The sequence below is a fragment of the Chelon labrosus genome, assembly GCF_963514085.1.
Source record: "Chelon labrosus genome assembly, chromosome: 21".
Lineage (NCBI taxonomy): Eukaryota > Metazoa > Chordata > Actinopteri > Mugiliformes > Mugilidae > Chelon > Chelon labrosus.
The window spans coordinates 5,576,296-5,603,098 of NC_140354.1; the positions used below are offsets into that span (position 1 = coordinate 5,576,296).

Below are 26,803 nucleotides of genomic sequence, written 5' to 3' on the forward strand. Positions count from 1 at the left end.
ACATAAGGATTTAGTGCAGTCATATTATATATATAGTTTATCTGTATAATCTGAGATAATTTAGTCTATTTTACTTGACACACATGTTAAATTAATGGATGGCAGGATGGGTCACACACTGGGCACAGGAGTCCCACAGCCCGAGGACCCCAGACCCCACAGAGACAAGGTCACTTCGTGGTATTTTTAATTTTATTTTTTGGCAATTTTTAATTTTGCAATCTTACAATCAGACGCTGAAGCTGATTATGTAGTATAATCTAAAATATTTTAGTGTATGATGTTCTCAATAGTTAGGTTTAATCAAATTACAACAAATTAAACGACACAGTGGTATCATTTAATACTATAGCATTGTATTTATTCATCGTGCATGATTTATAAAGGACAGTGTGTAGCCTACTATTGGCTACTTGATGGGTATTTGACAGATGAACACAATTTCCAGTAGATGGTGTATCCCTCAAACAGCAAGAAAATGACCTGTAGTTTCTCCCAATGAGCATATTGCTTAATTAGGTCATTTGTTCAGAATAACTACTGAGTACTGTCAACATATATGTTACGTGATATGTCTGTAGCATGACTAAACATGAAAGTAACTTAACTAATTCAACTCTGTGGAAGTTAATGAGCACATTTAGTCCGTAGGTTATGACTCCATCTTGTGGTAGATTCGTGTCAATACAGAGAAACCCACTGGTAGTGTAGTGTATCGGGCTGATAAAATACACGATTTCGTACTCATCTTTGTAAAATATGAACAATATGAAATTTGTTTAATCACAGTAAGGGCTCGCTCTAATGTAAAGAGAAAGCAGAATGGACACCTACCTCTAGATCTTCAACAAACTGAAATGTCAAAAACTCAAATTACAAACAGGAGCTTACAACAAACACCGATTTGGTATCTTCAAATTAAAAGCATATTTGTCATCTACGAATACATTAAGACATACTTCTAGAGCCCAAGACGCGTCCAAATTATATTGCAACAAGTTAAATTATTAACAATAATGCCAAGTTGATTTTGTATTATAGCATTAAATGATGTTATTGCAAAATTAAAAAATTACTCTGAAAGGTAACAGGAAAGATTTTATGGCACGCACACACTTCATGTTCGGCAACGGCCGACGCCTTTGTACTGGAAGAACGGTGAGTGAAGAGTCTCCCGTATTTGTCTTAAATTCATATATGTAACCATCTTAACATGTTTCTGGCTACTGTCTTTTGTTGTCTTTCGAGAACATGATTTATTGTTTCATGTGTTTGACTTCTGAACGAACAGCGCAGACATTTGAGGCGAACTTAATGTGAAATGGCGGTGAATGTCAGTAACGCGGAAGTTTTTGCCAGCGGGTTCACACAAGAATACGTTCAACAGGAACTATAATTTCATGTATATTTTCCCAGTCTTTGACGGAAACTTAATTAAAGGTAGAAATGGAGAGTTTGTAGGTTAAGCTGTTTGCTGTAGGGTTTGGCAGTACAGGTCACGAAACGTTTTTTTTTAAACCTCATACACGCCTATTGAAGCAGCTGTCTCCAATTAAAACATCTGCTGTAGGCTACTCCTGCATCTACTTCGCAGTGCCACAATTATTGGATGTTTTTAATTGTCAAGAACGCCTTGCTACATGACATCTTAATGTTACTTTGAAGGAAGAGAAATACACCTAAAATAATCTGACAATAAATATGTAACTATATATGTAAAGCATACTTTCAGAGCCATGAGACACAAACAAAATGTGCAAAATTGGATGTTTTGATAATTATTATAATCTTAGTAACATTTAATAAAAGGCCTAACAAAGGTAGCTGTTTTATATTGTCCAATATGTATAACATTTGTCCATTATTAGCTCATATTTTCCATATTTAATTGTTTTTAATTGTTGTACCACTGTAGTCCACATTGCTCTTATTGTGTTTAGTTATCCTGGCATGGGTCCATCATTGACTGAAAACCCTTGTACACTGTCAGTGCAATCTTGGCTTTGTAAAATGGATAGAAACTGCAGATAAGACTTTTTATGGAACCTGTTAACGACATACCAACTTCCATTACAAAGCCACATTGGATTGCAGTACAGTTTGACATAGCCTGCATACCATTTAATTCAAATTCTACCTATTAGTCTCTTTGCGTCAGTGCTGTTTTGTGGCAGGGGTAGACCAGCTTGTCTACTGAAGTTAGGGTTGCTGGTTTAATAAGTAGCTCATCCTGTCCACATGCCGAAGTGCCCCTGGGCAAAACACTGAGACCAAAGTTGCTCTTGATGGCAGACGAGCACTGCAGCCATTGGGCTAGAGGAAAAAATTTTAAAGCAATTTCGAAACCAAATGTGCAAATTCTCAAGCATGGTACTATGAGAATGTTTGGTATTTGGCATCCATAATGGGAATTTAGTGGTGAATGCGTGATTTTGATGAATTTGTTGTATTTTCATGATTGATTAACCTGTATCATTCAGAGTCATTGATCTTCTTTTTGTTTTTGATCTGTCAGTTTTATCTGTGCTTTGTTAATGTGCCACGATTAATTTACATCCATGAACATTTGAACCAAAATTTTTGAACAACATTTGCAGCAAAAGCAGGGACTCTAAGTAGGACTGTGCACTCACTCACTCATGTAGTAGTGAGGAACTGGAAAAGGGAAATTGTCAGAAGAGACACAAAAAGGGACTCAGTACTTTGCAGTTAAATGTGAGAATGCAGATACTTCTTTAATAACCTAGAGTAGGTCGGTTTCCTGAGAAGCAGCCGCCATATCCCTCAAGGAATGCTTGGCTGTGTGTATTCAGGTTGAGTCCCTTTTCACTGTCCTTACTAAAGGCTTTGGAATTTCATTAATCCGTGTGAGTGTACAGCACAAGTCAGCTTAATATAGTCTCTGAGTGTATGTGGAGTTCAGCTCAGGATTTCTCTGCAGAGGATCATCATGGATAGCACCAATTTATGTTTTAAAAAACACAGTTGTTGTGTGTATCCTCTCAGTTACAAGTTTATTAGATATGCCTGTACATTCTGATGTAATCCAGTGCTCCAGCCATGCAATAATTCCTCTGTGGTTAGGTTCCTGGTTGATTCAGCTTGAGTGCAAATGCTGGTAGTATTACAGTGGAGTGGATTTAGAGCTGAAAATGGTAAATGTATTTCTTAATTGATAGAAAAGTAATCAGCAATTTGATAATTAATCTCCTAAACAGTACTTTTGCATTCATTTAGCAATATAAAAATGACCCCAAACATATAGCCGTAGTCTTAAAAAATGATCTTAAACAACTAGAAGGGTGTAAGTTGTGCAGCAGATGGTATAGTCTCCACAGAGCCCTGATTTTATTGTCAGACTCAGAAGTGTGAGTCAGAAGAACTGTAATAAGTTCTCCAAGGTACTTGGAACAATGTACCTGCTTTTTCTGTTTATTGATTATTCCGTATTAATTCCCAGTAACAACTGTAAAAGATTACATTTTGGGCCTTTTTTTTCCACTACAACTCTCTGTCGTTTGGATATTTTTTCTAATTGTGGACAGAATGCTTAACTGAAAAGATAACCGGCAGATTAACAGATTGTTAGTTAACTTCTCATGTATATATGAAGTCAGTGACTAATAGCGTAGTAAAAACCAAATCCTAACTAAATATGACAGTGTCGGCAAACATTTTTTCTGGTTGTCAGTGATGGTTGTTGTCATGACAAATAGTTTCGTTATCACTAAGGGTGCACTGAGCAACTTGCATTTAGCTGTTCATTTCTGGCTTTCTCAAGTGGTGTTTGAATTTCCTGTTGTGGTTTGTGCATGGGTAAGTTGTTTTGCTGCTAAAAAGAAGCAAGTGCGATTATTTCAGATAGATATAGAAAACCACTCACTTCTCCTCACTGCAGTTATTTTCCACATGAATGTGTCAGATAGCACATATCACAGAAGTCATATTTTTTAAAGGTAGAAAGAAAGTTCATCCTTGTTGCTGAGGTTGTAACAACTAGGATCATAGTGGTTGAGGGTGTGACCTGACATATAACATAAGGGGTCATTCATTGGGATATCGGAGCACATGAAAGGTCACAAAATTCTTTACATTTCATTCAGTGTTGAACGTGTTTAGAAAGTCAGAAACTCGTGATGAGTAGATTGCTTTGTGCGTGTTTAGTACAAGAGGCTATGTGACAGCTCTGAACTTTGTCACTTGATTAGCTTCTTTTATTTGTCCATGTTTGCTGCTGTTCTGTATTGACTGAGTCAGTTAGTTCTTCTAAATTAAAACCATATCATATCTTGATAGGTCACTGAGAGCTGGCTTTTGTTCCTGTCCATAGTTCACAGTTGATCATAAAAATCACAGTTGAACATGTTATCTCTGATCCTAGAGTAGTTAGAGGGCAGAGCGAGTTAAACAGACCTGTTGGAGTGAGCAGAGGGAGGGTGGAATATGGGGAAGTGTACATGCATTTCCCATAAGTCACCCAGCTCCTCCCACCAGTTGGCTGAGAGCCAGCATGAAGCAAAGCCGAGAGCAGAGCGCAGGCACTCTGCTCAGAGACATTACTGAAAATCAGAACATGAAGGACGAGGCAGGCGACCGTAGCGCACTGTTGGTGTAGATGACAGGCTGGTCAGAAGCAGATAGACCGGATATAGATAGCAGAACAGGCTGGCATCTGTCAGTACGCCTACTACCCTGAGTTGGGTTGTTTTTGTGGTAGTGTTTATTGCAGTGGGGTTTCTCTACTTCCTTTCCACGTAAATTCATTGGGGTGTGGTGGTGCAGTGTTTTTAGACGGAAGTGACACTTGAATCGCTTCGTTCTAGATATTCTTGCAGTGCATCAAGACGGCACACAAGGTAATGGCGTGACTTAACTTCAATAGCTCTAATTGAAATGTAACTGTGTTTTCTGATGTCAGTTTTTCTGTAGTGTTGTATGAATTAGTGCTGTTAGTCCAGTTAAGATCATCAATAATGGAAGATTGTTTTAGACAAGATTTCAGGATTAATCTGTGAGTAGCTCCTATCAAGCATAAGGGATACGCTGATGCAGCGTGCTGCAACTATAGTCCCAGTTCTCAGTTTGTGCCTTTCAAATTGCATTTAGCCCCTGATAAGATGAAAGAAATGTGTTGATTTTGTAGTTGTACATGTTCTGCTGGCCATAACCTCCAACTACAGGCCAACGGCCATGCAGAGTTTGATTGGAAATTCAGTGAGGCCGTGCCTCACCTAGTTTACTTCCTCAGACTGAAACAGACAACGACATGATTGCAACTGTCAAAACAAGGCCAGGGTTGGATTTCCTGTCTCATCTGCCCACCACAAACTTTCTAAGTTTCAGTTCTATTCGATGATCAACTGAACTCCTAAGTCTTAACTCACAGTCTATCAGATTTAACTTCAAACGTGCAGGAGATGTAAAGCTTCTCAATGTTGCACTGAAGTGTGATTGCATATGTTTTTATCTGATCTTAGTTGAGTTTATGAGCTCTTCTTCTTTTGGTGATTGTGGCACAGTTAGCCTTTTAGGCACAGTGGTATTAGAAAAATGCTGCTTGAATACAAACAAAAGACCTAGACTAAAGATACAATTGACATTAAACTTAAAAATAAGATTTGTATTTCATTGTTACTATCCTTTTTATCTTTTAGGTATCATCATTTTAGCATTTAGGGGAAACAGTTTGTGCTTACACACTTTTAGAAAGGTCACTCACTCCTGATGATTGGCATGTGATTAACTTTATAGACGTAATGTAGTTCCATTACGTGTGATCAGAGAGTAGACAAAATAATATATCATGTACAAAGTAATTGACTGAGTGCAAGGAGATTAATATACTACCATTGTATTTTAAATTATGCATAATATTAGTTATGGCTAACACTCAAATAAGTATGTTTTAAATAATATCAAGTATATAAAGCATAAAACTGCCTTCATTTGCTTGTTCCACCTTCTCAGATGTGAGGATTTTATGGTTTTCTTTGTGGTACCTGACATCTTTGGGTTTCGTCTTCGTTTTCAAGGGTTTTCCAAAAAAATGACACTAGAATTTAATAAGAGCTGCACAGAGAACCTGTGCATAACTAGTACTAAAACAGTTATTTCTTAATTAGTTTTACTGTGCTAAAGTTAAAGATGGACCTTGAAAACACAACTTATTGTTGACATATCAATTGATATTCTCTGTTTCCAGATTGAGCAGATGAAATGGCGGTGAGTCACAGGATCTTCAACTCAACAGCACCCTTCTCCGGATGCCCCCAGGCTGAGCTGAAGGGGTCTTACCCACCCTGCTCCGGTGGGGAGCAGGAGACAGAAGAGGATGAAGAGGAGGGAAAAGACAGCAAAATGGTCTACATGGCAACCTTACCATCTCGGATTAACAAAGTTCTGACACAAGGAACTGCAGAACAAGTGGGAGAAAGGCCATTTAAGAATTCACCCTTCATTGCTCAGGCTGAATGTAAATATTTCTTTTTTTCTTTTTAAATGATAAACCAAATAACTGCTGGATAGACTTTAACATTAACACTATGCTGTCTTCAGGTGAAAGCTCTCAAGTGTTTACTCCCTCTTGTTCTGGATGCTTCGTTCCATCCCCTAACTGTTTCACCAGCAGGTATGACATTACCTTAACTACGCTCTTTGAGTTGTACAGTTTTGCTTATTTGTTTATATTTTTTTGTTTTACTGAATTCTGTAACCATGCTTTCAATTCATATTGCTTCAGTGTTGCCTCCGAGTACAACAATGTGGCGTGCCCGACGACGGCCTCCGTCCATGAGCCGAGCAGCATATTGGCACCCCACAGTCCAAGAAAGAGGAGCCGGAGGAGACAGAAGCGCAAGGGGAAGAAGAAGCAAGAGAAGAAGAAGGAAAAACAGCGACAGAGACATCGAATGCCTTCTGGAGTCCCTGAACAGGAGAGTGGAAGTTCTCTAGTTCCGATCTTGGTGAGAACTCTGACTTCATCTAAAAAAGCTTGTGAAACTGACATGCAGAAGTGGGTTAGTTGAGAGTGCTTCCAGTGTTTTCCTTGTGAATCATCTTTCATGAGAAGTTGATACATTCTTTGGCTCAATAACCAGACATTCAAACAATAGGCCTTCTCTATATTGGAAGTGAACTTTTTTTCATGTTCCCATAGGAGGAGTCATCTCTTGGAGGGAGAAGCGACCTCAGTACATCTTGCTGCAGCAGCTCAGAGGAGCAGGACCGAGGGCCATCTTTCTACACCGGTCAGGTCTACAGCACGGGCTCCAGCTGCTCTCCTCTAAACTGGCCTCGACAGGGCTGCTTCTCCAGTCCCCGGTCATATGAGCAGGACTGCAGCTCAGACTCCTGCAGCAGTCTGGGAGACTGTTCGCTGGCTCTTGCTGGCCTCAGGGGCAGTGTCAGTCAGGGGGACCCTTGCTATGCAGGGCCCTTTTTCAAAGACGTGGAGAGAGAGGCCAGGGAGAAGGAAGATGAGCTCTCGTCAGTTGATTCTTTCAGCAACGAGGGGATAATCTTTTACAATGAAGTACGTTCTGCTTTATTTCAGTTGACTTCCTGTTTTCTGTTTTAAAAATGTGGTTCAGCTAAACTAACTAGTTTTTGTCTCTCACTGACAGAAAATTCAGCCTGTGGACTCTGAATACAAGGAAGGGAGGGAGTATGTCCTCTCACAGTTTATCAAGGAAGGCTCCTATGGTGAAGTGCACAGTGCTCAAGATCTCAACACAGGATTCAGATTTGCAGTCAAAAAGGTAATGCAGACCATGTCAGCGTCTTTTTCTTTTTTTTTCTTCTTTCCACTGACAGGTTATGATATCTTAACTCTTTTGTTCCACCGTTTCTCATAGATTGACCTGAAGAGGTTCAACAGTGAGGAGGTGGGTGCGTGGAGTGCCCTCAGATCTCCTCGGGTGGTGGAACTCTTCGGAGCAGTCAGAGATGGGCCCCATGTTGTCCTTATGATGGACCACAAATCGGGTAAACAAGTCTAATTTACACATTTTGTGGCAGCTACTGCTAACTGTGATGAATTAAGTGCATCAAATGTACAACATGTGCAACATTAGGAGAAAGTTCAAGTGTGTAAAAATATGGGTGTGATTAGTGGGATGGTTGTTGGGTGCTTGGACTGTTGAGCTTCCTTGAAAGTCCAAATTACACCAACATCTGTGATGAGAGATCCCTGTCTGATAAAGACAAAGACATAACTCCTTTTCCCTTTGCAATTAAAGTTTGGCACTCCACAGGCCTTAATGACAAGGAATAGTTGTATCAGATCATCTGTATTGGTAAACATTAGCAAGAAAGTCTTTGTTCTCCTCTGATTTTATCTGTTGTTCCAGGCTCCCTGGGCGAGCTGATAGTGGAGCGTGGCCGCCTGCCAGAGGATTTAAGTCTCCACTACCATGCTCAAGTCTTAACAGCTATGGAGTACCTGGTGAAGAAAAAAGTAGTGCATCTAGACATTAAAGGTATGTTCTACAATGATCTTTCCACAAATGGTAAACTAACATTCATATGAAATATTGTTGTGTGATGAACTGCTCTTTAAGTGTCATGGCTAAAAAGGTAACAACATCAGATATTAGCATCGGCCCATAAACACTTTCAAGATGAGTTTTAACAACAGTAGCACAATAGTAATAACGGTAAAACAAAATGTGTCAGCTTGACTTTTACTTGTTATGGTATCTAGTGGAAAACAAAAACATACTGAGAGTGAGGTTTCTAATTAATTGTCATCAGAGGATTTTATGCCTTTGAGCAGCTGTTGTGTGGAACACAAGTGTCATCGATACAGTGTAGATGTGATCTGCAGACACCTGTGTTGTGAAACCAGATTGAAGACGGGCTGGGAATTTCCCATAGTGTGACTCACCGCTGCTCTTTAGACACTACGCATGCGCATGGAATCAGGAGACCAAAGAGAAAGGGAGAACGAAACAGATGGGGGGATGGGACGAGGAGTAGGAAGTAGTGAGAGAACGAGATGAAACAGTAAGACAACAGAAAGAAGGCAGTGGATGAAAATGAAGGGGACAAAAGTTGATTAAAAAAAAAGAAGGAAACAGAAAAACGGATCAGGAACTCAACTGGAGGAAGAACAAAAAACAGACAAAAGCTCAAGGGCAGACAAAAGAGGATTTTTGGTGTGTTGCTCAAGCGCCACCTGGTGTCTGTAATGCTTACTGTTACTAGTTTTTATCCCACATTAAAGGGTTTCCTGCAGCAGCTGTCCCTCCCTGACTTCATATTTCCATTTTATTTGGCTCTCTTTTTAGTAGACCATTCGCTGTCTGTGCAGCTGCACTGTTTCTAATTATGTCATCCTCAAACCACACTGCACAAGTCATGGAAATTGTTCCATTGAAAGCAATGCACAGATTATTTCCTGTATAACTGAGTCTAATTGTTTCCCTTAGCTGACAACGTGTTGCTGTCGGAGGACGGTAGAGACACCTTCCTTTGTGACTTCGGACACGCAGAGAGGCTTGACAATCAGGGACAGAGCCTCAGCGGGTCCAAAGGTGAATACATTGTAATTTCAGCAGTCCAGTATAGCAGATGTGTAGCTTATCTGTTAATTCATTAATTTCTCCATGTAATTCAATACAGATCTGAAGGGCTCAGAAACCCACATGTCACCTGAGATAGTAAAAGGGGAACCCCGTGGAGCCAAAGCAGATGTGTGGAGCAGCTGCTGCATGTTACTACACATGCTGAATGGGTGTCAACCTTGGACAAGATACTACACCTGTAGACTTTACCTGAAGGTATTCTTCAGACACTACACCCTGTTGCTTCACTGCTGAAATATACTCGTTTAAGACTTGAGTCAATCAACTTTTTCTGATGGTTACAGATTGCTCACGAGCCCCCACCTCTGAGAGAAATCCCATCTGACTGTAGCCGTCTCACAGCAGAAGTAATAAGGGCAGGACTCGAGAAGGATCCAGTCAAGAGGTCATCAGCATCTGACCTCAAAGAAAAAACCAACAGAGCTCTGAAAGAAGGTAAAGGTTCATATCAGTGCTAGTGACTCATTCGTTTCAGAAGTTCCAAAGTAATCTTAGTATAATAAAACAAGTGTTTTGTAACACTGCTTTTTCAGTTTATACCTAATAACTTATTGTATTTGCATCTTTACTACAGTGAGCACTTTCTGCTATCATTCTAGAACAATATTAAAAGCTAAAATATAGATGATATTATATTCAGTGCAGCCCTGTGTCGTCTGTGTAGTTATTCTTTCCAGGTTGTATAATCTTTATCGATAAGGAAGGGCAAAGTAGCCTGTTAGCGAGAGACACTGAGATCAAAAAGAGGCTTAACGCATGCCGTGGCATGTACTGGTGATGTGTTGGGCCACATTGGCGATGTCCCAGGGCATACTGACACCCACACATTCCCGCACACCCTTCTCCCCCCTTCCTGACCCCACACCCCACAACATGCCAGTTCTAAATCTGTTGTATATTTATGTGTGATGTTTGTGAGCTCACAGTCTGAATATACTTCTATGTCTTGTTGATGTACTCAGTGGTAATAGGCTATTAGCTCTAGTCCTAGCTGCTGTTTGTCTAGATACGGTGCTTTGAGCTGATGTTAGTAGCTGAAGGTGATTAAGCCAGTGTTGTGATATTTTTATGTGTATATGTGTGATGGTCATAGAACAATGGCTAAAGAAAATGAACTTAACACTTAAACAGTAAGGGGATAAATACACACATGTCCCCCCATCTCCAGTGGAAATTACATCTTTGGATAGATCATTATCCACAGTTAGATTTAATGTGATGGTTTCTGTGATTGCAGTTGGAGGACTTACCAGCCCAGTGAGGGGACCATACACAGAGCCCTTGTATATTGCCAACAAATCGCCTGACTCCCTGCAGTTCATTAACAGCCGTGCCGACTTAGAGGATGAGGAGGAAGACAATGTTGAGAAAGAGATCGCAGCAGGGAGGAGGACAAAGAAAATGGAGGATGAGGAAGAAGCGGATGCTCAATATAACAAGTCAAAGCATGACTCTTCTTTGGGTCCACAAATGTTGATCTCTGAGCCGAAGCAGAAGAAATGCAACAAGATCACTACTGTGTCTGAACTTGAGCTACGTAAACTAGAGCGGGGTAAGGCTTCTGTTCAGTGTTCTGTTTTGTGTGTGCCAAATGTGTGTACTTGAACTCAGCTCATGGTCTTTCTGTTTTTTCATAGACTTCTACTTGAGCAGTCTGTCCCAGCTTCATCCTGCTGAGCTGCAGGTTGAGCTCTTGTCTTGTATAAGCAGCGACACTTACTCCAACTGGGAACCATGCGACAAAAAGGTAAGCCAAAAGACAAATCAGTGTTTAAACGTGATGAGATTGATACCTGGTAAATAAAGGTCTTTGCTGTCAGTCGAGACCCAATAACTTTGTCCACTAACAAGTTCGCAAAGGTCTGACAAGTTGCTGTTTAGGAAAGCGCGTATTTGGTAAAGTGTTAACTGTTTGACACGTGTTTCTCTTTCTTAAAGGACTCTGGCCGCTGGTCTCTGAGTCCAGGAGACGACTTTAGCTCTGGTGTCTTCTCCGGCAATAGCCAGCCAGATGTGCAGGTCTTCAGTATGGATTTCCTGGGTCACACACAGCTACCACCACCATGCTGCTTCGAAGGTGAGATGAAAAACAATAACATCTGTTCTTTTTAAGTTATGCCATATATTGCCAAGCTATTGATCACAACAATAACTTCATGTATTTCTCTGCATTATTATCGGCGCAGGAGTTGATGTCTTTATTAAAGACTTCAGCAGGAGAAGCATTCGGATCAGAGAGGCGCGTCGGGTGAAGGTCGGCCACATCGCCACTGGAATCAGTGATCAGGTGAGCATCACACACTTGTGTCAAGCCAGCAACTAATGCTTGTCTTGTTAAAGAAGGAGAAAGATTGAAGTTTTTGTTGTCCATCTTTTAGATCTCTGAGAGGGTGTTCACTCTGGAGACACAGCAGGGCCAGCAGATAGCTCATGATGAGGAGGTGCAGGAGTCCGGTCTGGAGCTCTGCTGTGTTCCTGCTCCAGACTACAGCCCCGTCTGGAAGTGGAGGATCAAAGACGGAGTGCTGGAGACGAGATAAAACTCACAACTCCCTCCTTGCAGCAGCAGCAGCAGCAGCAGCAGCAGCAGCAGCAGCAGCAGCGTCATCCCAACCATCAATCACATGGCCTCATGTTACAGTTGTATATACAATATGTGCTTTTTATTTGCCTTGGTGTGCAAAGAATTTCATTTCAAGGTTTTTAAAAACGTCTTCTGAAACTACCATTTCATTTGTAATGCCATTTTGAAGAGCTGTTGTGTAAATTGTGGCTTGTAATGTTTACAATGTTACATGTTGTCATAGCATGTTCACATTGAGTCAATAAACTTACTAAGCTGTGCACTATGTGAACAATTCTTGATCTCTTTCACAAATTCAGATTAGTAAGTTGACAACACTGTAGCTATGGTCTCTCCTGCTTGTCATCACTTTCTGTAGGATTTACATTGCCTTCCAGTAACATGAGACGCTTGACATTATTACAATGTCAGGCTTTAAATGTTATAAGTCTAATTTAGTTTTTTTGGGTAAAACTATGGCCACAAAAAATAGTTTGTCCCTTTTTCATTTGGTTTATCTACTGTCACGATGGTGGCAGGACCCTAAAGATGGAGATGCCAGTCAGGTGATCTGTCCATATATTTGCCCCAGAACACAACTACTGAACCAACTGATCCAGTTACAAATCAAATTTCCTTAAAGTTGAACATACATTAATGCTAGGACTTAATTTTTGAGAACCAAAGGTTGAATATTAACAATGCTGATGATGCTGTAATTTCCTCTGGTACCGTTTTCATTCCAAAATTTAAAAATCTATAATATATCACGTCTATAAAGCACATACATGCTGTGCTACCTATCTGCCATTTTGCATTAAAAACACACTCATCTAACTGGTAGACTGGTGTGTGTTGTGGCTCAAATGTGATTAATTTTGCAGTCATTCAATCATTCCTCATGAAAGATTTATTTTCCATATAACAACATACAAGGTCACTGCAAAACGATTTTCAGGGAAAACTTTACACAAATGTTTCTTTACAAATATGATAGAAAAGGTGAACATTTGAGAATATCAAAGTGGCTTATAATAAAAAAAACAAAACACCAAGGCACTGACAAAAAAGGAAAATGTATAAAAAGGGCTCTGATAGGGTCGCAGCTGGAGCAACTCACGTAAAAATACAGTACTGTGTGTATGTGTAAAGTGAGGTAAGCATCTGTGAGCAATCAGGTGCATTCTGCAAGCTCCTTCCGGAGACGGAGGGAAGTGACAGGTCATGACACGCAGCACCCTTCACCAACACACACAAAAATAACAGGCAGGCTTTGTCTTACTGCGGGTCACATTAAGGTCACAATGCTGGTCAAAATGCCCATATGATTAAATGTCACACACAGTCTTTTGTCCATGGTGCAGCACTTTTGTTAACCTGTGAGATAAGTCTGAGTTGCGCGTCCACAGGAAGAAAGAGGAGAACTTAGTTGGAGTCGTTTGAACTGATTTGTTATGAGAGGAAATACCTCTTTAAAGTGATGGGATGTGACCTCCATCTAACACATTCATTGCCAGCCGATCCTTACAGATTTACACCAGTGAATACTCACAAATACATATGACTATGGATGCGCTAGCATACAGACACCATGGTGAAATAGGTACAGTGAAGAAAAAGATTTGGAAGATCAGAAAAACAAGTTGAGTGGAAAACCGGACTATAATTAAAATAACAGAGAGAGAGAGAGACCCCTTAATTTAATGAAAAATGTTTCTGTCGATATATATACTTTAGGGCAGAAAAAACAGAATGCAGTGACTTTTTTTATCTGTACCAAGAAAAAAATAAATTACTTAAAATGCATTCATTGCTCAAAGTCTGACAACAACTCTGTCCTCCTATTCTCTATACTCTCCCCAGTGCACCTAATCATGCGCAGCTCTCTTCCTCAGTGGCATAGGGATCATGGGTACAACAGCGCTTTCAGTCCAACTCCTAATCCTTACGCTTAAATTGGAGGCAGAAATGAAAAGAGTTTCTCCAAATACAAGTTCTTCCTGATCAGCTTGTTCACTCTGCCGTGGCTTCTTTCTGATGTCCTTCTGGTGTCCTTTCGTGTTTTTTTGTTCCCGTTTCCGTCAGTCGTTGCTCTGCGCATCTTTCTCCTGTCCGCACTTCACACCGCTCTCACATCTTGCGAATGACTATAACAGTGGTGAGAACCCCCGCCAAGAAAACCCCCACTGTCTGCCATGTGGGAGTGCCAAAGTGGGAACGAATGCCCTCCTAAAAATCACAAATGTACAGTCAATGAGTGTTACAAGCAATTAAGAGACACTAATCAATGATGTGCTTGAAATGAATTTTTGGATGAGTTATAAAAACATTCATTCCTTACCCAGCCACCTTGCTCTCTGATCCAGTTGATCACATTTTCCCGGAGGTAGTCCATGGTCCAACCGATGATGGTTCTGATGATTTCAGGAACGTGGGTTACAAGAGCCTGGGAACAAAGTAGATGAGATCCTTAGATAATTATCATGCTTTCGTAATATTACAGACATGCCTCTTTAATTTGCATAATTAAGCGAGACAGAGCCACTTCTCTTACCTTGATGACGAGTCGACAGGCAAAGTAGAAGAGTGCAACCACCCTGCCCCAGTTGAATTTCCCATCTGAAAAGATCTCAATGGCGACTCTCATAAACACGTCTTTTGTGGGACGGAGCGAAGAGTCGTTTATCATCCTGAGGAGAAAAGATTTAGTGATCAGGAAATTATATTGTTATAACTGGCAGAAGTATGACAAAAGCGGTTGCCGACCTTTGGAGCTCCGTATTGCCATCCAACTCATCTCCAATCTGTTGCAGGCACTGAGCCAGCTTCTTATGGTTGGGGTCCGCCAGCTCCCCTCCACCCAGCTGTGCCCTGGTCACTTTAGTATTGCTGTCTCCATGCCGCTGAACCCGCTCATAGATGAAGCTACACAAAAAGGAAAAGGATCATCTGAATATTGGCCAACATTATTACTTTTTGTTTTAGCATTTCATTTAGTTTTACACTAGCTAATGAGAAGCCCAAGTGTTTATTATAAACACTTACTCTCTTAACAAAACTGTTCCTACTTCCAGTATCTGATCTTTGGCGTTTCCTGAAAGACAAAGGTCAGAAAGAAGAAATGTAACAAATAAATTAATAAAATAACTATGTTTGCTCTCGCTACAATCTGGACACACTTATATGTTTGCATTATGTTGATCATTTGTTTGATGCGCTGTTGTTATACTGTTCTAATGTGCTCTTTAAACCGTTATTATTGATAAATGTGTACAATTGAGCAGGTAAGTGAATTAACCCAAGTTAATTTACCGCAGTTTAAAACTGTTGTGGCTAAAAGACAGAAATTTAAGACGTAAAATAACGTAGTGTCCTGAAATCTGTTTCGGTTTGTTCAAACATACTTTCTAACTTAGTCATGTCTCGGTGTCTCGCCAGCTAACGAACCCATCTATAGAAAACGCAGAGTAAGTGCTAGCTAACGTCAAGCTAACGTTTAGCTATCTTGCTAAACTAATGAAGCTAATAACAAACAGCTAAGCTACAATCATAAACCAAGACTCGGTTGTTAATAAATTGGATTATCTATGTCTTCCACACTTCTGGCGACATTGTCACTGTCCATTTGAATTCATAATATTGCTAATAATCACCAGTACCTTGATCGCCTCCTCCCGGGTGCGATGCCATCTTGTTGTTTAGATCGCTGGTACTTCCGTATAATCATATGACGACATTTATTTGTTTGTGGTTACCGGCCGCAACCAATGGCATTATTTATTTATCAGATATAACGATCTTCACGATGGCCGGTAGAGCTCACGTGATATCAAAAAGTTAAATAAGGTTCTGGAGACCATTCGCATTGGATTTTATGTTTTATAAATCCGTAAGAAGACACTTGTCCATGACCAAAGCTTTGTGTGAGCTTGGGCTGAAAGGGTGGTTGAATGGGCATCTCATGTATTTTTCTGCATATATAAGTTTACAACGTTAACGTAATTTTTTTTTAAATATATTATAAAATATAAAAATTTGAACCTCGGCTTTCGAATACCTCATTTCCGGTGTCTCGCTGTCTTCCGGGCGTCGCGCGCATGCATAGGCCTCTTTACGACTCGGCAGGCAAAGATGGCGGATGCACAAGTATGTTCGGCGAAGCGGCGTGGCGAGTTTAAATCGATATATATACATTTTAGTAAATATGTTAGACGGTTTATACAATGTCTAATACATTATTTTTAGCCTATACGTGCTCCTGGGTCATTTAAGCCCGTATTTACCGTTTAATATTCACAATATGTTGTTGCCGATCAGCATACCCTCGTGTAACGTTAAACTAGCCGGGATGCTAACTCTGTTAGCTTAGCCTGCGACCAGTTAGTCTCTATGAACACTGTCTTACTTTAGCAATTTTAACTACTAGTGGTAGCGATTTCCATCTGAACAGTACTCCATTTAATTTATCAGGTGTTATGTTATCCAGTAAATGGCGATTATATGTATTTATAAGAGGAAGTCAAACTTGCAGTAGCTAGCGTGGACGGGCAGCGGTGTGAAATGGCTTGTCCCAGTATAGGATGTGGCTGTTGAAGGTGCTTTGTGTGGCCCGGTCTTAACCAGCTTTTCTCTTTATTGTTCTCCAGACCGAGAGGGCTTATCAGAAACAGCCCACCATCTTCCAGAACAAGAAGCGTGTTCTGGTCGCTGATGGTGGCAAGGAGGCCAAGGAAAAGCTCCCCCGCTACCACAAGAGTGTCGGGCTGGGCTTCAAAACCCCAAGAGAGGTAATTGATTGATTGATTTTGTAGTTGTGAGCTGCAAATGATGTTTTTCTCACGATGGTCTTCCAAGCCTTCGAGGTTCTGACGACAATGCCTTATGGCAACACTGATGCACTTAAACGTTAATAACTTAATGCCAGTTTGGGGGGGGGGTTCTTATTCATGAGAGGGCTTACACTAACCATACTGTCCTTCTTCAGGCTATTGATGGCACTTACATTGACAAGAAATGCCCCTTCACTGGAAATGTCTCCATCCGTGGCCGTATCCTCTCTGGTCAGTTCAGTACTTTATTTCAAACTTCAACGTTAGTTTCTTACCACTGGCTTGGGTTGCTGAAGTACTTGTGTTGAAACACTCGGCTTCAATAAATCTACCAAACACAAGCTCCACTCTTTAACTTCAAAATCTAAAAATGGTTAATTCTGTACTTCCTGCATCTGCCCTAGTACCATTAGTAATGATATACATTTACTTTGAAATTTTAAGTTTCAAGTAAAGCAGTCCAAGCCAGAACAGGTTATTTTTACCTTGCCAGTTTTGTCACTTTCCTGCAAATGATGTTTTTCTCACGATGGTCTTCCAAGCCTTCGAGGTTCTGACGACAATGCCTTATGGCAACACTGATGTAGTCTAGTGACAAAAGTGTAAAGATCGGTTTCCTAAATCTAGACTTATAGGTTGAGGGCATTATGTAATATCCACAGGATGAGCTGTTTAACACATTTGTTCTGTGTCTGTAAAGGTGTGGTGACCAAAATGAAGATGCAGAGGACCATCGTCATCAGACGTGACTACCTGCATTACATCCGGAAGTACAACCGTTTTGAGAAGAGGCACAAGAACCTCTCTGTCCATCTGTCACCTTGCTTCAGGTACCACGCATCCCACGTTCTGTCCGATCAAAGAAAGAAATGTGATGTTATAATTTACAGACTCCCAAGAAAAATGCGTCCCATTTTATAAAGGTTTTTGATTAGCAATAAAACATAAATATTAATCTCCTTAGATGTTCATGTGCTAGACATGCCAAAAAGTTCTACTTGCTGCAAATGATGTTTTTCTCACGATGGTCTTCCAAGCTCAAGAAGCTCTGACGATGGTGCCTTTGGCATATGCTGATGCAGCTTTGCTTTACATCTCTTGCTCAAAATATAGCAACACTTTTATAAACTTAGTTTTGGATATAGATGCCACAACCTCTGTTTAAATGGTTTTTGATCTTTTATCTCTGCAGGGACGTCACAGTTGGAGACATCGTGACCGTCGGAGAGTGCCGACCGCTCAGCAAGACTGTGAGGTTCAACGTCCTCAAAGTGACAAAGGCTGCTGGAGCCAAGAAGCAGTTCCAGAAGTTTTAGGTGAACAGGAAGGCTGCTGTTGGCTAACTTGTCTCACTGTCAAATAAAGAAGTCCTTGTTTAAATTGCCCTTTCTGCCGTTTGTCTTTCTCAGTCAATAACCACACCCTTTTGGATTTGGAGCTAAATGTTCATAATTAGTCTTTATCATTGTTTCACTAAAGCATAATAAATGAATGTATGTTCCAAGTTACCAGTTATAGATTTGCTCGTCCATGCTTCCTTACTGAATCTAAGTTTGAACATGTCATTGTCATACTTGTTGGTTTCGGCTTCTAAATGGTCTGAATGTCCAGATTGAAACTCATTGATCAGATTTATAGGAAAAGGTTAAATAGACAACATGAAATGAATTCTAGTTCAACATTTGTCAAGTGTTATCTGTCAAGCATAACTTCCCTGAAACTGCATTTCATTTTTTTTTTTTAAGCAGTGAATAGAGGAATGGATGGGTATATTAACACACAACAGTTGTGACTCATCAGAGAATGGATATGGGCCTTCTGAGGGTGTCCTGTGGTTAGGTCAGGGGCTACAGGGGTCCTCCAGCATTCAGCAGTCTCACAGCCTCTGGGGAAAAAAATCTTCCTCAGTCTGGTGGTCCTGCTTTTGATGCTCCGCAGCCTCCTGGGGCGGGGGTGTCATGATGTTATGCCTGATCTGGCCAAAAAAAAGGTCACACTCTAATATTTTGCCATTAGCTTTGAGAAGCTACTCATTCCATCAGTTGGAGTTAAATAACTTGTTGCCAGCTGAAAGATAATCACCTATGCAGTAATTATCCAATAGGAGGCTCCTAACTATTTGCTGAGTGAAATCCAGGTCTTGACTTTTTTTTTTGGCCAGGCAGTGTATTCATGGGTTTCACCAGGTCCCTTTCCACAGGTGTTTAAAATCAAGCACCTAGATTATGAATGTAGACTGCATGGTGCTTGATTAAAACACCTGTGGAAAGGGACCTGATGAAACCCATGAATATACACTATATTGCCAAAAGTATTCACTCATCAATTAATTGTATTCAGGTGTTCCAATCACTTCCATGGCCACAGGTGTATAAAATCATGTGTGCACCTAGGCATGCAGACTGCCTCTACAAACATTTGTGAAAGAATGGGTCGCTCTCAGGAGCTCAGTGAATTCCAGTGTGATACTGTGATGTGCAACAAGTCCAGTTCTAAAATGTTCTCGCTACTAAATATTCCACAGTCAACTGTCAGTGGTATTATAACAAAGTGGAAGCGATTGGGAACGACAGCAACTCAGCCACGAAGTGACAGGCCACGTAAAATGACAGAAGGGGTGCAGCGGATGCTGAGGCACAGAGGTCGCTAACTTTCTGCTGAGTCAATTGCTGCCAACCTCCAATCTTCATGTGGTCTTCAGATTAGCTCAAGAACAGTGCATAGAGAGTTTCATGGAATGGGTTTCCATGGCCGAGCAGCTGCATCCAAGCCATACATCACCAATTGCAATGCAAATCGTTGGATGCAGTGGTGTAAAGCACGCCACCACTGGACTCTAGATCAGTGGAGATGCGTTCTCTGGAGTGACGAATCACGTTTTCCATCTGGCGATCTGATGCACGAATCTGAGTTTGGTGGTTGCCAGGAGAACTGTACTTGTCTGACTGCACTGTGCCAAGAGGGAAGTTTCGTGGAGGGGGGATTATGGTGTGGTGTTGTTTCTCAGGAGCTGGGCTTTGCCCCTTAGTTCCAGTGAAAGGAACTCTGAATGTTTCAGCATACCAAGAGATTTTGGACAATTCTGTGCTCCCAACTTTGTGGGAACAGTTTGGGGATGGCCCCTTCCTCTTCCAACATGACTGCGCACCAGTGTCCTGACCTCAACCCGATAAAACACCTATAGGATGAATTAGAGCGAACACTGCAAGCCAGGCCTCCTCGTCCAACATCAATGTCTGACCTCGCAAATGCACTTCTGGAAGAATGGTCTAAAATTCCCATGAACACACTCCTAAACCTTGTGGAAAGCCTTCCCAGAAGAGTTGAAGCTGTTATATAGCTGCAAAGGGTGGGCCGACGTCATATTAAACCCTATGGATTAAGAATGGGGTGTCACTTAAATTCATGTACATGTAAAGGCAGATGAGTGAATACTTATGGCAATATAGCCTGCCTTTTCCAGGGAATAAATTATGTCTCCATGAAATAGTTCTCTGACCTGTCCAGGGTGTATCCCACTTCTCACCCAATAACAGCTGGGATAGGCTCCAGCCCCCCACAAATTTTGTTTTTGATGTAGACCTGGAATCCAGTCTTCTGCTGGGATTGAGATAATCCTGTTTCCTTTTTTTGATTTTTGACTACTAAACAGTTGTCAACAACTCAGACTGAAGTTTTGATCATCTTCAAAACAAGGTCTGGATTACATGACCTAATCTGACTCAAGAATCTTTTTATTTCCCATGGAACAACGCATCCTCAAGATTTTATCCAATCCAGCTGCCAAAATCCAGTAAGATTACTTCTTAACAACTGGGTCATGGTAAACCTTGTTTTTTGCGGATCACGCTTTCTGTCGTCCATTGCTACAACTAACCAAACAAAATACTCCCCAAAGCTTTGATTTGGCTTGCACAATGAAGCGTGGGAGATCTTCAGTTCCATTGAGAACTACCACAGATTTCACTGTAACTCCACTAGCTACACCTCACTTGGTCAGTTAAAGTCTGGTCAGCGGGTTCATCACAGATCACAAGGTCAACTTTTTCTGCTTTACAGAAACCTGGCAGCCACAGACTGATCTACATGCACGTAAATTCATCCACCAATATTTGTTTAGATATGCAAATCCTGTTATTCAGGCAGTGAAAGAGGAGCATAAAACTAAGGTCACTCTCTTTGCCTGATCTGACTTAATTGAACGTGGCCTTCTGCTCTGCTAACATGTAGATAAACCTACTACCATGAAACTGTTCCATGCGCTATTCTATGTGACTTAAGCCTTCCAAGGGAAAATCACATTTTTGAACCTATGACTGAGCTCAATGCAGCCACATGGTTAAGATCGCTAACAACCTCTAATTCTCGTCTGCTCTCCATCCTCATCCTCCTCGACACCAGTCATGTTTTAACACTGCTTTGCATCAGCTCCTCATATATCACCTGGCTACCGTTGGAGCTTGTGACACTGTGCGCCTGTGGTTTGAAACATGCCTTGCAGACAGGAAAGAGTACGTGCAGATTCATCAGTCAAAAAGCTCCCCAGTCCACCACAAACTTCCACAAATTTCATGGTTGGAGACAATTAACAATCACCATTATGATGTTTTTGTTGTGGAGCATATAATTTACAAGGAAACATGAAAGTAGATTAGGTACTCTAGCTTCCTCCCACCTTCCAAAGACATGCTTGTTAGGTTAATTGGTGATTCTAAATTGGCCGTAGGTGTGAATGTGAGTGTGAATGGTTGTCTGTCTCTCTGTGTTAGCCCTGAGATACACTGGAGACCTGTCCAGAGTGTGCCCCGCCTCTTGTCCATTGACAGCTGGGATAGGCTCCAGCGATCCCCATCCATAGGACAAGCGGTCACATAAGATGAATGAATGTTTGGTTTTCCTTGTGTTTCCTGTTTTGTATTTTGTGGAGTTCTTCCTTGGTGTTTCATTCCTGCTTTACTTCCTGTGTTCCCCCCTCTTTGATTTTTTGATTGGTTTCTCCTTGTGTGCTCCATCCTGATTAGTTTTGCCAGTTGTCTCATCAACCCATCTGCCCGTGTGTTCTTATATAGTCCTGTCTTTCCCTTTGTCAAGTCATCTGTCCTGTTATCCTTGTCAAATTGTCTGTGGATGTTCCTCTGTGGATTACTCTTGTGGAGTTAACCCTGTTGATGTTTCCTAGTGTTTCAGTTCACCTCCTGAGCTTTTGTGTGACAACTGTGATTTTGTCTCTGTCTCTGCTCTCGCCTCCACTTGGGTCCTACCTCACCACTCGTGGAAACAGATTGTTAATGTTTCATTTCTCAGATTAGATCAGACCAGCTGTTTATTATTCTGCATGTTTCATATAAAATTATCAAGTTTTGCCAAACTGTGAGCCAACCTACAAAAAAAACAAGACCTGTAATATGACAATGAAGGGCTGATGACTTTTTCAGAACTATTTAACAACTGTACGTGATGCATTATATATATCATGATGACAGAAGTGATATATGATACAGAAGGAGTTGGGTTTCAAGATTAAAACTCAACTAATGAGTCATGAGCAAATTGAATCGTTTTTAAGGTATCAAGCGCCTATCAATGATTTACTCGCCATGATGCAAATACTACCAGCAGAGGGCAACAGAGGGCTGTGTTATTGCTGCAAGCCACACTTTGATCCATCACATCCATGAAGAGAAGCCACCAGCTTATGTCTGTGAGCACTCATTCATGCATGAGTTACTTAATTTATGCAGCAACAGTGCTGGCTTTGTTGCAGAGCTGTTTGTCTGCAAGTAACTAACCTTTTCAAACTGGAATGTCCAGTGTGTGATATTAGAAATCCTCGAATTTATTTCTTCCAAAATCCCTTCTTTGTTAGTTTTAGAAGAAGTTGTTTCATTGTATTATTGCAACAATGAATAACAGAGAAACAAACAAATCCAATCACAACTGACTAAAAGATCCTATGTTTGATTTCACATCTGCAGCAGCAACTCTGAACGGGTTTAAATGTCTTCCATCTTTGATTATAGTGAGCTGATGTTAGCCATGTGGGTCAAGGCTGAGGTAGCTTAAATGAACTGAACTGACACTCTCATGATGCTGTAGCCACAATATGACCTCCTTCCCTTGTACGGTCCCGGTCACAATGACGCTCAGTGGCGTCAGAGACCCAGACAAACACATGCAAATACGACCGCTCTACAGGCCCAGATCTCACTTTATTCATAGCTCGTCTGTATCAGCTGAATCATTTGCATGAGTCCTTATTTCTGCTCGAGAAGATGACAGCTCTTCTGTGTGGGTGTCAGTCAAACACTCCACCCCCCTGTCCACCCTCCACCGTCTGTCTACTGAGTGCCATGGCAGAGGCGTCACTATTAACATAATGATGCACTCGATGTTTTTCTCCGGCGTTGCAGTGAATGTGGACCATATGGTGATGACGTGAAGGAGGAGAAAGTGGTTAATGTGAGCTCAGCCGTGTAAGTAGTCTCGTCATTTAATGATTAGCAGAGTGAGCCGCTGCTCCTCTGAAGGTTCGCCATGACAAGAAACACACACAAATATTTCCTTTAATTACAGTTTTCGACTTTTGTTGTGACGATTTTCTCCGCCCATGCTACAGCGTTTACCTAAACAGCAGTGTCCCAGCTTCAAACCACGAATTGTCCTCTGTTGTACTGGGGCTTTCCCAGCTCCTCGTCTCCACATTGCAGACTCTACGGGAGGGTGGGAGGGCCGCAGGATGTTCTCTGAATAACAGGCCCCTCTCATGAGCAGACACCCCAGGGAGCATGACGACCCAGCAGGCCACCAAGCCCACATGAGTGCACGCATTCTCCCATAGAGTGTTTGTTTGAGGGCAGAGGTCTGATCCCTTAAAAGGTCAGAGCAACCACTATGAGCCCAAGCTGACGGTGAAATTGTGATGGATTGGTGCTGTTGGAGAAGTCTGATAGTATTATCTGCTGATCTGCGTGTGCAATTTTGGAAATATTTGATACGTAGAGGAAAAAGAAACACCAGTCAGCCCCAACATTAAAACCACTGACAGGAAAATAAAATAACATTGACTATCTAGTGACAATACAATTCTGCTGGGAAACATCTGGAGCTGCCGTTCATGTGGATGCTACTTTGACATGTACCACCCACCTAGACCAGACCAGGCACCCCCACCCCATAGCAATGACACTCCTTGATGGCCAAAGGCCCCCACTAACAACATTCTGTTGCCCTCAGAAGGCCCATCTCCATTCTCTGATGAGTCACAGCTGTTTTGGACAATAGTAGGAAGGTGGTCATAATGATGTGCCTGATTGGCGTACGCTTCTTGTTTCTCTGCAGTTATTTCAGTGGTAATGTCGATCTCAGTGATGGAGGTCTCGCCCCATCTCCTGCTTCTGCCCAACGACTCTTCCATTTGGAGGCGTCACCAAAAGGTGAACTTTGCAGACTGAGATTTACCGCACCATCCGTCACATACTGGTGGCCCATCCAGACCTTTTGCGTCCGAAGCAAATACACTGTATTCTGTCCAGAGAGTAAAACACCGTATATCCCCTTGTCGGAGCACAGTTGCGCTCATGTACCGAAGCCCTCTCCTTTAGCAATATGTTTGCAATGCGGTTCTCTGTGTTGTAATGTCTGCTAACAAGCCTTAACACATTTTGAACACATCTTACTGTTCAACAACAGGTTTTAAACACTGGCATTCATACAGCTCCCGCCTCTCCTCTGTCTGCAGTCATACACACACAGTCTGTTCAACCGCCTTGCTTCACATTCCTCCAGTTTGCCAACATGTTTACCCTATGTCATGAAGCGTGCTTGCAGTCGTACTTACTTGTGTACCTAATGGCAGGGATGTCAGCTCAGAGGGTCAGCTCGACGAGGGTAAGGGCTGCTATCAAAACACAGGCCTTCTGGTGACCCAGCAGGAGTTTTAGCTCAGGAAGGGGGGGTTTTGTGGTCCTGCTTGCCTGGACCCTTGCTCTGAGTTGTTTGTGAAGCCGTCAGCAGCATCCAAACTGTTTTCTGGCAGAGACAGCAGCGGCGGAGCAGGCTTGATGGACTGAACAGATGGAGTCAGTGTTGTGTGTGCCATAGAGGGGCCTGGGCTGCAACAAATAAAGCCCTTCATCCTGTGGTCTGGAGTATAAACACAATAACAGACTGTACTACAGACAGCTTGTACACAGAAGTGTATGTTGAGGCTCTAAATGATGCTTAGTTTTCTTTTTGTTCTCATTCATGGCCTACAGATCTGAAATTCAGTGTCATTCAGTGTATGTAAAGAAATAATAAACTAGAATTTTAATGTATTCTATCACTAAATAATTGTGATAATTGTGTGGTAGAAGTGTAATAAGTTTAATTATTTTGTCAGAATGGCTTACAATGGTCATAGTTTCTTGTTTCTTTGCATGTTTTTTTTTTTTCCTTTTTGTAATTTCTAATCAGTCTCTGTAGTGTTTGGATACTTGTTGATACACTATAGTTCTGGATAAATGTCAAACACAACTGTACAACTTTTAAATAAAGTATAATATACTACGCCTCAAGGAGAGTAAATGTATTCCACTGGTGCGCCAGACTTATGCCATGCTGTGTTTTTTCCCCCCACTGCAATATAATATGTGTCCATAAACCAGTCACTACCCAGGAGCTCACTGCTGGGGTGCACAACAGGAACACTGTGGGCTCCAACACGGGTCAGCACAAGGTCAACCTCCACATCTGGACATGTCATCAGCCCCCTAGATCTGCACAAAGACAAGCAAAGTTCTTGAATGAAACACAGCAGTGTCCGGTAGCGTCCGAATGGATAAAAATAGTGACTTGACAAACAATGGCCTTGTGTGCGTCCCACAAACTGTACTTACTGTACATGTATTAGTGGCCTACAGTTGGGAGTTGGTGAAAATAAGCAAAAGTAGACACGGCGAATAATGTGCATGTCAAGATCTATGAGTTGAAGGCTAGAGGTTGTGGTCACAGTTATCAGGGTCTGATGTCTACAACAGCACCGTGAGCTTCTTAACTGATTTTAAGTGACTGAACAGATGTGGCCGCTGCTCCAGGCAGCAAAGATGGTTATGTCTCTGCAAAGACCTCTGTCAGTGCTTCATAAATTCACGTGATTCTAATCTACATTGAGGTGAATGTTGTGTGCAGCCAGGGTATAGTTTTAATCCCGCTGCTTGATTCCTGCAGCGCTCCACATCAAAGAGTATCCATTACGAATCCTTGATGGATGGTGGCTCACCTGGCCTGTCTGGTAAACTGAGAGCCGTGCAGCCACTTCCTAGATTCGCAGGGCAGCCCCTAATTCAATATTCTCATGTTCGGCCGTGTTCATGCCTGTCTGTCAGACAAACTGCGTGTCTGGCGTGCGGGAGGGCGGCGGGCATTTCCATTTTTACACCATGCTGTCAGATCAAAGCGGGGGCCAGCGCTGGCCGCTCGCAGGATGGGGCGTTGCGTGCAGTAGTGCGCCTAGGTCATGTGTGAACCATCCAGCATGGCTTTCATCAGAGCATCCCAGGGGTGTGCTCCTGTTGAGTGATGGCCTCATGTTGGAGCCCTGAATCCTGCCATCTACAAAACAGGCAGAATCTGGACTATACCACAAGTTCTATTTTCAGATAATGCGAGGCGACAAATGGAATGTATTTTTGTACGCAGGCATGCTGTGATCTAGCACGTATACTGTATAACCCGATTGTTGATAGTGAATGCAAAATACAACAAAGAACGACCACACAAATACCACAAGTTTCAGTCCTTTGTGTTCGTGCATTCTTTGAGTTTGTGGTTGAGAGTGTAACAAAAGA

General features: G+C 41.7%; 3 protein-coding genes across 4 annotated transcripts; 2 read left to right on the plus strand and 1 right to left on the minus strand.

Moving 5' to 3' along the window:
* Nucleotides 1-1,126: 1,126 nt before the first annotated feature.
* On the plus strand, nucleotides 1,127-12,428 carry map3k14a (mitogen-activated protein kinase kinase kinase 14a). 2 transcript variants are annotated; one of them, XM_084570619.1, is made up of 16 exons: nucleotides 1,127-1,158; nucleotides 6,203-6,472; nucleotides 6,556-6,628; nucleotides 6,740-6,962; nucleotides 7,157-7,531; nucleotides 7,623-7,757; nucleotides 7,854-7,983; nucleotides 8,349-8,477; nucleotides 9,429-9,533; nucleotides 9,622-9,779; nucleotides 9,869-10,019; nucleotides 10,822-11,136; nucleotides 11,222-11,331; nucleotides 11,523-11,661; nucleotides 11,771-11,871; nucleotides 11,963-12,428. In XM_084570619.1, the coding sequence occupies exons 2-16, from the start codon at nucleotides 6,217-6,219 to the stop codon at nucleotides 12,122-12,124; spliced, it is 2,562 nt and encodes an 853-aa protein (XP_084426745.1). In that variant the 5' UTR covers nucleotides 1,127-1,158; nucleotides 6,203-6,216; the 3' UTR covers nucleotides 12,125-12,428. The 2 variants fall into 2 exon arrangements, with proteins under 2 accessions (XP_084426745.1, XP_084426746.1); XM_084570620.1 differs by lacking the exon at nucleotides 1,127-1,158 and adding an exon at nucleotides 4,540-4,856.
* Nucleotides 12,429-12,537: 109 nt separating this feature from the next.
* On the minus strand, nucleotides 12,538-15,959 carry LOC311506600 (apoptosis regulator BAX-like). Its single transcript, XM_084570621.1, has 6 exons — nucleotides 15,807-15,959; nucleotides 15,193-15,241; nucleotides 14,914-15,072; nucleotides 14,702-14,837; nucleotides 14,489-14,593; nucleotides 12,538-14,376 (listed from the first exon to the last, which is right to left on the minus strand). Exons 1-6 carry the CDS (start codon nucleotides 15,835-15,837, stop codon nucleotides 14,278-14,280), a joined length of 579 nt encoding a protein of 192 aa, XP_084426747.1. The 5' UTR covers nucleotides 15,838-15,959; the 3' UTR covers nucleotides 12,538-14,277.
* Nucleotides 15,960-16,249: 290 nt separating this feature from the next.
* On the plus strand, nucleotides 16,250-18,356 carry rps11 (ribosomal protein S11). Its single transcript, XM_084569973.1, has 5 exons — nucleotides 16,250-16,293; nucleotides 16,794-16,934; nucleotides 17,132-17,207; nucleotides 17,677-17,806; nucleotides 18,169-18,356. Exons 1-5 carry the CDS (start codon nucleotides 16,279-16,281, stop codon nucleotides 18,290-18,292), a joined length of 486 nt encoding a protein of 161 aa, XP_084426099.1. The 5' UTR covers nucleotides 16,250-16,278; the 3' UTR covers nucleotides 18,293-18,356.
* The last annotated feature ends 8,447 nt before the right edge of the window (nucleotides 18,357-26,803 follow it).